At 22.7% G+C, this 14,318-nt stretch overlaps 1 protein-coding gene across 1 annotated transcript; it reads right to left on the reverse strand.

Moving 5' to 3' along the window:
* Nucleotides 1-12,397: 12,397 nt before the first annotated feature.
* Nucleotides 12,398-13,980, reverse strand: OCT59_010905 (uncharacterized protein). The gene is made up of 2 exons (XM_025309562.2): nucleotides 13,630-13,980; nucleotides 12,398-13,487 (listed from the first exon to the last, which is right to left on the reverse strand). The coding sequence occupies exons 1-2, from the start codon at nucleotides 13,709-13,711 to the stop codon at nucleotides 12,958-12,960; spliced, it is 612 nt and encodes a 203-aa protein (XP_025168925.1). The 5' UTR covers nucleotides 13,712-13,980; the 3' UTR covers nucleotides 12,398-12,957.
* Nucleotides 13,981-14,318: the final 338 nt, after the last annotated feature.

Genomic DNA, 14,318 nt, shown 5'->3' on the forward strand with positions numbered 1-14,318 from the left:
TAAAAATTATTATTAAAACTTGACGCGTTAACAAATGAAAAAATTTTTTGATAATCTATAATACATATTTGTGATACATTCAGATTATCCGATTTTTTCCTTTATAGGTAATTGGTAATTGGTGTGTATGTAGTAATAAAAAATTCGGATCAAACATTAGTTTTTTCTCGTAACACCGGTTATAAGTAAGCAATGACGAACCTAGCGCCGGTTCTTTAGAATTAGGGTTAGGACAAGTTAGTAAGGGATTAGGATTAAGATTAGGTAATTTATTTGAATTTTTATATGTAAAAACTCTAATCGGCGCCCATTAATTGTCACATCCATAAATCCATAATAATATATGTAACCCGGCAAAATGAATCCGGCTACCATAGAACACAACGACCACTACTCTTCATTAACAAAGTCATTCCCTGCTCTATTTTGACGCAATGTACATGTCATGTGATTTGTAATTGTTTAATTTCCTGAAATTATCTTAAAAGAAATGTTTAAAACTAATAATAAATTTTCTTAGATGTATCTTATCTATATAAGGACTTTTTCAAAGTTTTATTATAATTGTACTAATTGTACAAATATAATTTTTTTTAAAATAAATTATTTACAATCTTTTATAATATATTTTACATTATGGTATTCAATACCATAGTTATATGATTTATACATTTTTTTATTTATTACTTAACTTTTTATTCTATATTATTAATAATCTAGTTAATATTATTAATATAATAAGAGAAAATTTAAACTGACAATTATATCATATCAATCAATCAGTTATTTGTTTATGCGTCTGGTGTTTTTTTCTTTTCTTTGGTTTTTTAGTTTCATTTCATGTCAAAACTCAAAAGTATGCAAATATTAGGTATTTCATTTTGTTATTTTTTTTTCTTTATATTTTTTGTTTTTTATTTTCTTTTAGGTTTTTAAAAACTTCCAGTTTCAAGGTCAAAGATTTATGTTAGAGGAAAACTCCACCTACTATTAAGATAAATTACCCTATAGTCTAAAGTAAAGTTTACACTTTGAAAATCTTACTATAAAAGAAAATTTTATATCATATCAGATATTGTTATGATTTTTTTCCTTTTTAGTTAATTAACCAAAAAATTTAAGCAAATTTTAAGGTAAGGTTTCATATGATAGTGAAATTTCTACCAGTGGTATATCTTAGTAGTAGGTGAAGTCTTGTCAAATATGCAAATATCAGGTATTTCATTTTTTCATTTTTTTCTTCTTTTATATTTTCATTTCTTTTTTGTCTCTAATTTTTTTATCATTTTCTTTTAGATTTTTAGAATCTTTTAGTTTTATAATCAAAGGTATATTTTTTTCATTTTTCTAATTTTTTCACATATATTATATAAAATATATTACAAAGCACAAATAAGTATATAAAATGTACATATACAGTTTCAGAACTCTTTAATATAACAATTATTTTGTATTATGAATATTGAAAAAATAAATAAAGAATATTTTCTTTGTTATTCTGTGCCTTAGCATGATTATATTAATATCTATTATCTCTTTTTCTTTTTTATTTTTATTTTATTTTTACTAACTTTATTTCATTTTTTTTTTATAATTTATCAGTTTGCTTACATTTATTTTTACCTTTTTTTTCTTTTACTTTATTCTATTTTTCTTTTTATTTTTATTTATTTTTATTTTTGTTTTTCTTTCATTTTTATTTTCATCTTTTTTATTTTTATTTTTTCTTTTATTTTTATTTTCATCTCTTTTATTTTTATTTTCATCTCTTTTATTTTTATTTTCATCTCTTTTATTTTTATTTTCATCTCTTTTATTTTTATTTTCATCTCTTTTATTTTTATTTTCATCTCTTTTATTTTTATTTTCATCTCTTTTATTTTTATTTTCATCTCTTTTATTTTTATTTTCATCTCTTTTATTTTTATTTTCATCTCTTTTATTTTTATTTTCATCTCTTTTATTTTTATTTTCATCTCTTTTATTTTTATTTTCATCTCTTTTATTTTTATTTTCATCTCTTTTATTTTTATTTTTATAGATAAACCTGTCAAATATTTTAAATATTTAAAAAAATTCATACTATTAAATACAGTCAATTCCCTCCATAGTCACTTCCGTTATAATTACATTCTACTATATAATCATACCAGTTGAATGTTCAAAACACTTTATTATTAAAATCTATCCTATATAATCACAATCTATTTATAGTTACTATCACACCTATCTTCAAAAATCTTATATTAAAAAGAACCGTTTATAATCACAGTTATATAAAGATATATTAAATAACTTGACATCTAATAATCGTACAAAGATGTACCATAGCTTGTTAGAATTGTCTCATTGAGATAAATCGAATGGTGGTAGTTTTATCCTTTATGATCTCTGGCTGATGAGTTATTTAACAAAATGTTTAACATCAGCATTATAATATTTCTTAATTTATGTTTACTGTGCCATTTAACATTTTACTAAATTTCTCAGTACCTAGTGATTTTAAAAAGACAATTAATAGCTCGTTGGAATCGCCTCATCAAGGTGAATTGAATGGTGATAAACTCATCTCTCTGTGATCATCAATATTAACGAAGTTATTACTTAAAAACTATTTAATATTTTTTAATTTTAGAAATTGATTTGGTGATTGGATTTCGTTATATTTTATACCATTAGAACCGTTTCATCAAGACGAATCAAATGGCAGTAAAATCATCTCTCTACAATTAATATTGGCAGAGTTACAATACAATAAAGTTTTAAGTATAATTCTGACTAAAGCTCCGAACGGTTCGGGCTAAACCGGGGAACCAATCCGAAACCGGCTCAAAATTCGGTTCAGTTTGGTTCGGGTATTAGAACCAAAAAACCAGCGGTTCGGTTCAGTTTAATCCGATTTTTTATAAAAATGCGAAAAATCGAATAGCCGGCCATCTAGTAATCATACAAAGTCGAGCCATATATCATTGGATTCGTCTCGACGAGACGCGTCGAATGGTGGTAAGATCATGTCTCTAGCATCGATAGATCACACATTAACCCACGCTAAATGATTTATAAATAATTGGAATTAGCAAGCTATCTATCGGTGCTAGAGACATGATCTTAGCACCATTTGACGCGTCTCAGTGAGACGAATCCAATGAATATAAATTCGTTCGTGTACGACTACTGGATTGCGAATAATATCAAGTTTCGCATTTTTTAAAATTTTCGAGCGTTAAAAATTAAAAATTCCGATACATGAATTTATTCGTCGTCCAATGGTCATACAAATATGAATTAGGACTCATTGGATTCGTCTCAATGAGACGAGTCAAATGGTGGTAAGATCACGTCTCTAGCACTGATAGATAGCTTGCTAATGCCAATTTTTTATAAATCATTTAGCGTGAATTAACTTATGATCTATTGATGCTAGAGACATGATCTCACCACCATTCGACTCGTCTCATTGAGACGAATCCAATGAGTCCTAATCCATATTTGTATGACCATTGGACGACGAATAAATTCATGTATCAGAATTTTTAATTTTTAACGCTCGAAATTTTTAAAAAAATGCGAAACTTGATATTATTCGCAATCCAGTGGTCGTACACAAACGAATTTATATTCATTGGATTCGTCTTACTGAGACGCGTCGAATGGGTCTAAGATCATGTCTCTAGCACCGATAGATAGCTTGCTAATTCCAATTATTTATAAATCATTTAGCGTGGGTTAACGTGTGATATATCGATGCTAGAGACATAATCTTACCGCCATTCGACGCGTCTCGTCGAGACGAATCCAATGATATATGGCACGAATTTATACGATCACTAGATGGCCGGCTATTCGATTTTTCGCATTTTTATAAAAATCGGATTAAACTGAACCGAACTGCCGGTTTTTCGGTTCGGTTCTTACGGATTTCGGCTCTAATCCGAACTGTCTATAATCCGGACCAAACCGACTCATTCGGAGCTTTAATTCTGACCAAAATTATGTTAAATTTTTGGCCAGAATTATGATATACAAATATAAGAAATTTTTTATATAGTCACATCTCTTCATAATTATCAGATATAAATTGTCCCAAATGTGTAACTATAAAGAGAGTTGACTGTATTCAAGATTATTCATATTTAATTCCTATTTTTCTTTTAATACGAAAGTGCATAAGTGTAGGACCCCGAAATATACATAAAAGGGTCAGGTCAGAGTTTGCGTATAATGAGTCAAAAAAATCATGTAGATCATTCTTTTTATGGATAATCCCAGCCAAAATAATATTTCCTAATTTAGATAATGGCTGAAATTATCGTAATTCCGGCCCTGAAAGAATGCGTATTTTGGACCACTTCTGGACCTGACCTCTACATATATATTTCGGGGTCCTATAAGTGTATAGCATGTTCAATATATTTTTCTACAATTGATACAAAATTCTCTTCTATTCTTATTCTTTTCATTTTCATTTTTTTTAAAAATCTTTAGCTTTTAGATCTTTCCAATTTCATAATCAGAATATGTTTCTTTTTTTTTTATTTATTCTTTTTATTTTAAAGTTTATTTGATTCTATTTCATTATTTAGTCTTAATCTTAATTTTTTCTTTTATTTTTATAAATATTAGACTTTCAAGTTTTTTTTTTACTTTAAATTTCAGTAATTTCTGAATTTTTTTTTGATTATAAGATAAATGATTAATTTTTCCTTTTTTTCCTTCTCTTTCATTTTTTTATGTTCATTTTTTTTCCTTTATTTTTTCTTTTATTTTTTTTATTTTTCTCTTTTTTGTATTTCTTTTATTTCATATTTCCTTTTTCTTTTATTTTCTTTTATTTTTTTTTATTTTAACCTTCTTCTCTTTTATTTATTATTTTATTTTAATTTTAATTTCTTTTTCTTTTGTCTTTATTTTTTCTTTATTATTTTTTTATTACTCTTTATTATATTTTTTTTATATTTTTATTTTCTAATTTTTTTTATCATTAAAGTTTTTTTTTTCTTATATTATGATTGTTATTAGTTATATTAGAATCCTATTTATTTATAATATAGATAAGAAAAAAAGTAAAAAAAAAGGTATAAAAAAAGGGAAAAATGAAAGGGGAAAAAAAGGACAAAAAGGAAAAAGAAAGAAGATCATTTCTAAATTTAAGATAAAAATCATATATAAAAATTCTTTGCAAATCTTACTATAAAAAAAAAATTTTATATTACATTATTATGATTTTTTCCTTTTTAGTTAATTAACCATAAAATTTAAAAAAAAAATAAGATAAAAATAATTAGTAAAGAGTTAATTTAGGACCCTGCCTACTATTAAGATAGGTCACCTTGTGGTCTAAAGTAAGGTTTACATATAAAACTCTTTGAAGATCCTATTATAAAAGAAAATTTTCTGTTACATTGTTATGATTTTTTTCCTTTTTAGTTAATTAACTAATAGAATTTAAGCAAATCCTAAGGTAAGGTTTTATATGAAGGTGAAATTTCTACCGGTAACATATCTTAGTAGTAGGCAGAATCCTGTTAATTTTCTACAGTAACTTTATTATAAATAAGCAAGATTCTATTATGTCAGATAAATAATTATAAAATTTTAATTTGAATAACTGTATTTATTTTTTTACTTAATAAAATAAAATTACAAATAAATTTCATTATTTTGCAAAAAAACTATTATTAACCAAAAAAATTCATCATATGATAAAGGTAAGTAATAATATTACTCATTTGAAATAAAGAATAACTTTATTTATATTTTATATTATTTCTTAAACTGTAAAATATTACAGATAAATTTTCCTGCAATTTTACTGAAAATTCTATTCTCATTTAATTTTATGAAATTATTTTAATGAAATTTTTTTTGCAAAAAACTTAAAAATCATTATTTATTAATTATATATTATAAGATTGAAAATTAACTATTGGTCAAAAGTTGTATTTTTTAAATGACAAAAAATTTTGAAAAATTTTGCATTCAACCTTAATGATCTTATTGGGATTTAATTGTGGTTATATTAAAGTTTAATAAAATATGTGGGAAATAATATTTATTATTATGTATTTTAATATTTAGAAGTAGTATTTTGACTTTACATAAAACCCTAAAAAATGAATTATTTTTGTGAACTTGTAAAAAATATATAACTGAAAGTTAAATTTTATTATCTCTATTTATTCATTAAAGTGTAAAGTTTTATAATAAAAATAAAAATAATATATATATTAAAATACTTTGCAATAAAATAAAATATTATGATAAAGAAAATTAATTTATTATATAAAAATTCTGATATTATTTTTTTTAAAATTAATTTATATCTAATTTTAATGATTATTTACATATTAAATTATACAATTAATACTAAAAATGTAAATTAATATAGCTGCAGAATTATAGGATAATTCAAATTATATTGACAAACTTTATATTTAAATATAATTTTTATTTAAAAAATTGCAAACAAATTTGCTTGCAAATCTGTTTAAATTTGAATAAAAATATTACTTTTTAAAATAGACTAACCAACTAACTTTAGAATTTTATGACTTAAATAAAATCAATTATAACCAATATAATTTTTAAGAACATTGTTATGATTTTTTTTTATAAATTTTATATGTTTTTAATTTATATTAAGTTAATATAAAATGACAAATAAAAAGAAAATCTTTAATGACTTTTTATATATTATTTTTAAATAAAATGAATTTATTTCTCATTTCAGATGAAGAATATTATTACTCACCTGATAAATATATTTTTTAATTAGCTAATTTTTTTAACTTAATGGTTAAAAAAAATATTATGTAACAAACCATTTTTTTTATAAAACATTTTATAAAATAATTGTTATTTATTCCTTTAAAAATTTATTATTTAAAATTTTATAAAACTTTACAATTATTTATTTTTGACATAACTAGTAATAATAATGGTGTAAAACAAGAGAAATAATGCCAATAATAATAAAAAAATCATAGAAGACAAAAAGAAAAAAAAATAGAAAGTAAAAGAAAACGAAAGGAAGAACAAAAAAGAAAAAAACAAAAATGAAAAGAAAGGAAATTTAAAAAGGGGAAAATGATAAAAAAAGGAAATGAAAACAAAGAGGAATAAAAATGAAATAAAGGAAATGAAAATAAAATGATAAAAAAGTGAAAAGAAAAGAAAATGGAAAATTTTTAATGTTTGTTTATTGTTTTCATCTTCATTACTAACAAACAATAAGATTAAACCTACTCACTTATCCCATTTTCAAAAAGAATCAGCAAACCTAAAAAAAGAGAAAATTTTGTGTCTAAACTGATACTCTACAAAAGAAACAATTAAAGAAATGTTAAATTGTTTCTTAAATTAAATAAAAAAAATAGCACACCTCTCTATTTTTTACCTTAAATTCCAGTTTTATGTTCAAACTGGCACCCTACAATTGTAAAAAAATAAATAAAAAAAATGTTAAAATGTTTCTTAATTAAAATTAAAAATAATACCTCCCTTTTATTTTTTACTATAAAGTCTGATATTATGTTCAAACTGGCACCTTACAACTAAAAAGAAACAAATAAAAGAAATGTTAAAACATTTCTTAAATTAAAACAAAAAAAATAAAATAGTAATATCTCCTCCATTTCTCACCTTAAAGTCCAGTTTTGTGTTCAAGCTGGCACCCTACAATTGAAAAGAAACAAATAAAAGAAACATTAAAACATTTCTTAATTAAAATTAAAAAAACACCTCCTTTTCATTTCTTACCTTAAAATCCAATTCATACTCAAACCAGTACTTTACAAAAGAAACAATTAAAAGGAATGTTAAAACATTTTTTAAATTAAAATAAAAAAAAATAACTCCTTCTCTTTTCCCATTTCTTATCTTAAAATCTATTACATATCCAAGCTATCACTTTACAAAAGAAACAATGAAAACAATGAAAATAAAGGCTTTGACATGAAACGCGTATAAATAAATAACTGATTAACTATTATGACATAATTGTAAAGTCTGATTAGCCAATCAGTGATATAGGGGTAAGTAATAATTGATCTCACTTTGGGAAGAGAAATAAATTTTCTCTTTTAAATATTTATAGAAAAGTTTTTAATATTTAATTTTATTATACTTAATGCTAATAGAATCCAAAATTTTTTCAGAATTTATTTAATTTACAATGTAATTAAAGTCTAGCTATATAACTCTATAATTTAAAATTATATTTAAGTATGTTGGAATTATATATGTTTGAATTTAATATATTGTATTTATATCACTTTTTGAAATCTATCAAATTAATAAATATAACAAAAATAGAAAATTAATTAATTATTTAAATATTTAAAGATTTATAATTGTTTTTTTCTTTATACTTATGAAAAATTTCTTTTTATCTTACTAAAAAAGTATTAAAATATACATTTTATATATAACTTATCTACTTTACAAAAAATTACTAATTTTTTATAAATTAAATACAATAACTTTTAAAATAACTATGCAATTATTTTATAAAATTTAAAATATATTAAAATAATATTAAAGTTAATTACATTACAATTAGAGTTTTGAACAGATTAGGTAATTTCAAAATTTCAGACCAGATTAATAAATCTTGATTCAGTATTAGGTTAGGTTAAAGTTTAAATTGATCTGATTTACCTCAGCTATTGATCTAAAATAAAAATATTAAAATATAGTTTTTTTAAAAAAAATACTATTTTGGTATATTTATTATTTATATTTATAAAAAAATGCTAAAATAGCATTTTTTCATATTAATATAAGAGAAAAAAAATGCTATTTCAATATTAATATATAAAAAAAATACTATAAAAATACTTTAATAAATAATTTGTTTGTATAAATATAAAACACAACTCATTCAATTCATCTTAATGAAATAAATTAAATAGTACTAATTGTGCATTTTTAAATATGATAAATGATGAAATATTTGACAAAATGTTAATAAACTGAATTAGCATTTTTCATTTTCATTCACTAAATATCTTGTTATCTATCATATCTAAAAATGTGAAACTAATATTATTTAACTTGTATTCTAGAGGCAATTGAATAAGCTGTATTTCATACTTTTATAATTATTGGATGGCAAGATATTTAATAAAATATAAATGGTGCAGTAAATAAAAATGAAAAATACTGATTTGTTGATATTTCATTAAATATCTCATCATCTATTATAGTTAATAATATGAAATTAATACCATTTAATTTATCTTACTGTAATAAAATCAAATGAACTGTGTTTTATATTTTTATAATTACTGGATAACAAAATATTTAATAAAATATAGAATGACATAGTAAACGAAATGTAAATACTGATATATAATATAATTCAACATCTAGTATTATTTTTATTAAAATAAACTAAATAAGCTATATTTTATATTTTTATAATCACTGAATGATAAAATAGTCAGTATTTTTCATAATTATTATAAATATTTTTAGATCAAACAGGTCAGATTAAATTAGAAAAGTTACTTGACCTAACCTGATCTGATCTAACCTATTTAGAACTCTAATACAATAATCAAATAATAATAAAAATATTATTTTTATAAAATCAGATATAGTACAATTACAAAATAATAATAAAAGTATAATAAAAGTATTTTGATATATTAAATATATCTTTAAAATATTAAAAATTATTATAGTAAATCAGTTATTTTTTTAAATAATATTAATAAAATAAAATTAATTTAAATTAGTTAAAAAATTTCTCAGAAGGTTATTGAATTTTAAAACTTTATACAAAGTTTTCTCAAAAAATTTTTTAATAAAAAAAATCTTTTTAAACTGAAAAATTAAAGTTTAAATTATAACTTTTTAACCATATAAATTTATTTTTTTATATTAGATATTACAGAAGTTAGTATTATACAAAAAATTAGCAATATAAAAATCATTTTTTTAGACATTTTCTATAAATAATTTACAATATTAGGATTTTTATTATTCTCTATTTTTTAAAACAAGTAGAATAAAATAAGATTAACTTAAAATTAGTTAAAAAATTTTTCAGATCATTTTCCTAGTAAAAAATTCAATTATAATGATAATTAGCATTATATTAATAATTAATATTAAATAATATGTTAATTAATCTTGTTTTTGATGATTGCATCCTTCTGAATGGATATAGCTCATGATAATTTGTTTATATAGTATATAAACTTAATATTAATAAAGCATATATAAATTATTAAAAAAAAAAAATTTATTTAACTTATAAAATAATATATCAATTAATTTAATAATTTTATAATTATATTAAATTTTACTACTAAAGATTTCTTTTTTTTATTACTATAAATAGGTAAAAGAAGTAGCAATAACTTACTTTAATATTATCAATTTTATTTATAACTTCCTTTAAAACTTTTGTAAAATTATTCAATTTTATTGCTTTTTATTTGACTATTATAACTTTATTTAATAATTTAAAGTATAAATTAACTAAAAAATTTGATATTATATTAGAATCCCACTTACTTATAAGATAGGTCATCGGAAATCTAAGGTAAAATTTATAATTGAGGATTTTTAAAGATCCTACTATATATAGATAAATTACTTCTAAAAAAGGAAATATTACACTAAGTTGTTATGATTTTTTTCCTTTTTATATCAATTAACCAATAGGATCACTGCTAAAATTACTAGTAAATTTGAAATTTTTTCTGGAAACCTCTATTAGGAGTAAGTGGAGTCTTATTATACTATATTTTTAAAATTTGCAAATTTTTGGATAAAAATTGAAACTTACAAGCAATATGTATTTTATATTTTTATTATAATGAAAAACTTCAATTATATATTAACTTTCTTTAAATGTATTTTCAAATATATTTTCTTACTCAATTTCAAGTATATAAAAATTATATATAATTTTTCTTTCTAAATGCATATTTTCAAATTTTTATTATAGTTTTAATTTTTAAGAAAAGTATATTTAGAAAAAATTAATTGTATAACTATAAATAAGTTAATTATTAAAAAAAAATACCTTATTATTTAAAAGTACAATTATAATAGTAATTTACAGGTAAGTTAGATACTTTTTACTGAAAAGTGTAAATAGATATATTAATAAAGTTATTATATTTAATAATTATTTGCCATTTAATTGAATTATTTTATTTTGAATTTATTTTATTTTTTTTATTGTATATATATACTAGTTGAATGGATAGTTATTGTATTAATAATGTTATTTTGATGTAATAGAAATTCTGTTAATAAATAGTATTATGCATACATTAAAAAAAAAATTGAATTTATTTTATCTGTTATTTTTCTATACAAATTAGTAATGTTTAAATAGTTATTGGCTATTACTAATATAAATAAGTTTGGAAATAATACTGAAGTCTTATGATCTTATATAAAATACATTTATTTAATAAATTTTAAACCTAAATTATAATTTAATTTTTGTTCTAAAGACTATTATATTTTAGTTTTATAGAAAATCATATTAAAATAAAGTAATTGCCTTGTAGTATACACACACATATATAGGAAATTAAACTATATATTACATAATTTAAAATAAAATAATTCAGATTTGTAATTGCCCTATTTAGGAAGTTCCAATAAAATACAATTTTTAAATTATTACTTGTTCAGTGTTGGGACAAGGATTTTTTGACCATTTGACCACGGCCAAAAAACAGCCAAACGACCAAAACGGCCAAGGCCAAATTTTTTTGGCCAGAGTACTTATTAAGTGGTGATTAGCATTTTGGTCACGGTAACGGCCAAAGCTCCGGCCAAACGGCCAATAGCAAACACTTCTTATTAGTTAATCCAAATTGTTTAATAATATACTGACACAATTGATGTTCAGAAAACAATAGCATAATATATCAATAGCAGTTTTCATGTGAAATTATAAAATAAAAAATGAATAATTTTTGAAGAGTTCTTCGATAATCGTATAATATGTATATGATCGGCGAATTGATCGGCGAGGTGAAAGATTATAATCAGATTATAATCAGATAAAACAACGTTAGCAATAAAAAGCAAACATTTTTAATTGAATTAAAAATTTCCCTAAAAAAGGTTTGTTACGTGGAATTAAATGTGGAGATAATTAGAAATAAATTAATAATTGTTATTAAATAAACTTACTTTAAAAGAGAAAGTCTTATGATAATAAGCACGTACTGCGAAAAAACCTTCCGCATTCATTTTTAAGTTAATATGCTGTATCAGTTAATATGCTGTATCACTTGTATTTTTAATAAAAATAAAGAACGAATAAATGAACAATGCTAATACATGTGGTGTACCATTGTGTAACAAATAAATTTTAAATGAGATGGAAATCTACAGATGATCTTGAAATAGTTATAACAATTCAAAACACGTGAAATATCATTTATTTTTAAGGTTTTTTTGGTCTATAAATGTACAAAGAGTTTATTACAAATTTAGTAATGTAATTAATATGTACAAGCAAAGAAAAAAAATATCGCGACGAAAGGCGAAAAGCAAAGGAATTAAATATCATTATTGAGTTTTAATTGATAAAAAGTTCAAAAAAAAGAGAAAAAACAAAAGGAAAATGAAGAGGGGCTATTCCAAATTTTAACTGTTTCTAATTAAGAAAGTGTGTTTGCCTTTCTTTTTATTGCGTCACCGAGAAATCTTGAACAACGCGGTTCAACATTAACTCGTCTTCAATTAGCAATCCTTTATCCACAACTTAATTCATCCATCCATTCATCATCATGCCTTGGTTATGATCTAATAATATCTAACACCAATATAAGAAATTAGATAGAACAAATAATTATCTTTTTGCATATAAATTAAATGAGTAAGAGGGATATTTGTAATGATGTCTTTTTTTTTTCCTCAATATCATGATCGATTTTCCCTGGGCACTTGTTGTTTTATCCGGTATTGTTTGTCATGTTATTTAGTATTATTGTTAGTGTCTGTTCCTCCCATCGGCATAGCAGACTCATAGTTGTCACATTCCGAGGCAGGAACAGCCCTCCGATATCTTGTACTTTGTTTGACTAGATTCGCGTAATATTGTTGTAATGTTTCCCCAGAGCAGATCAACTGCCAATCGATAAGAAACATAAATTCTAATTCTAAGGTGTTTAGTTCCTGTATGGATATTCCGCCCACCCTTGCATAATGTGAATTTGTGCAATACGAATCACATAAAGCTTTGGAAGAGGCTGTAACTGCAGCTATGATAAAACGATGTACAGTCAAAGACGTTATTGTGAATGTCTTGTGGCGTTCACATACTCTGTCTATATATATGAGAAGTATTAAGAGGCAGGCTTTCTCTATAGATGTGTATCTCACTATTCGACGAAGATAATCAGACACCGTTATAGCAGGTGGAGCTCTGGAATGAAATCGGGTTAAGTTAGCAGGCGTCAGAGGAATCCGATCATTATGATCAATTAGACGGCCCAACATATCAGCTGTAAAATTTTTTTTTCAAATAAACAAATAAATAAATAAATGAATAAATGAAACGAAAGAAACAAAAACAAGATAAACAAATAAGTCTATTTTTTTTTAATTTTATTCAATAAATTTTAATAAAACAAAACTCCGACTGACCAATCATATACATTAAATGATCTATGTCAACCTCGTCGAAATACTGGGGAACTTCAATCACGGTTTGAGGCGTGTGATTCATACTTATGCATCACAGCCGAAATATGCTGTCCAATAATGAACACTCGGAAGTATGCTAGGCTGTAGGAGGTGTAAAAAATTGTTTTATTCCTTACTTTTGTTTCTTCTTTTTTTGCCCGAGTAAAATTTGGACAATATGTCCCCAAGACTTAGAATTAAAGAAGGTTGACTTCCAATGTGCCACGAAAAATTGGTACAGACTGTACAGTGCTTACATATGGGTGAAAAAAATATTTACCGAGATGGCTTATTTCTTTAAAGAAAAGTTTCTAAAGAGTTGCGATAGAAAAAATTGTACACTTATATTTTACTTAATTTGCATTTTTCATTTATTTATTACGATTGGCGGACAAAAAATTCGTACAAAGGATGATGACATACCATCGTATAGATCATCCATGATTAAAAAATTTAATTTGATAGGCTCAACCAACATGCACTTAAATATCAAATTTGACTAAACTTGGATAACGATAAATAAACAAACTTAACACTTGACCCACAACGTGTATTTCTTTCGTAAATATCCTTCCAGTAAAATATGCACGTTTAAATTTCGAAAATTTAGTTCGCTTGGATAACACAGAAATTCTTGTTCGGACTTCGGA

The sequence above is a fragment of the Rhizophagus irregularis genome, chromosome 19 (genome assembly GCF_026210795.1).
Source record: "Rhizophagus irregularis chromosome 19, complete sequence".
Classification (NCBI taxonomy): domain Eukaryota; kingdom Fungi; phylum Glomeromycota; class Glomeromycetes; order Glomerales; family Glomeraceae; genus Rhizophagus; species Rhizophagus irregularis.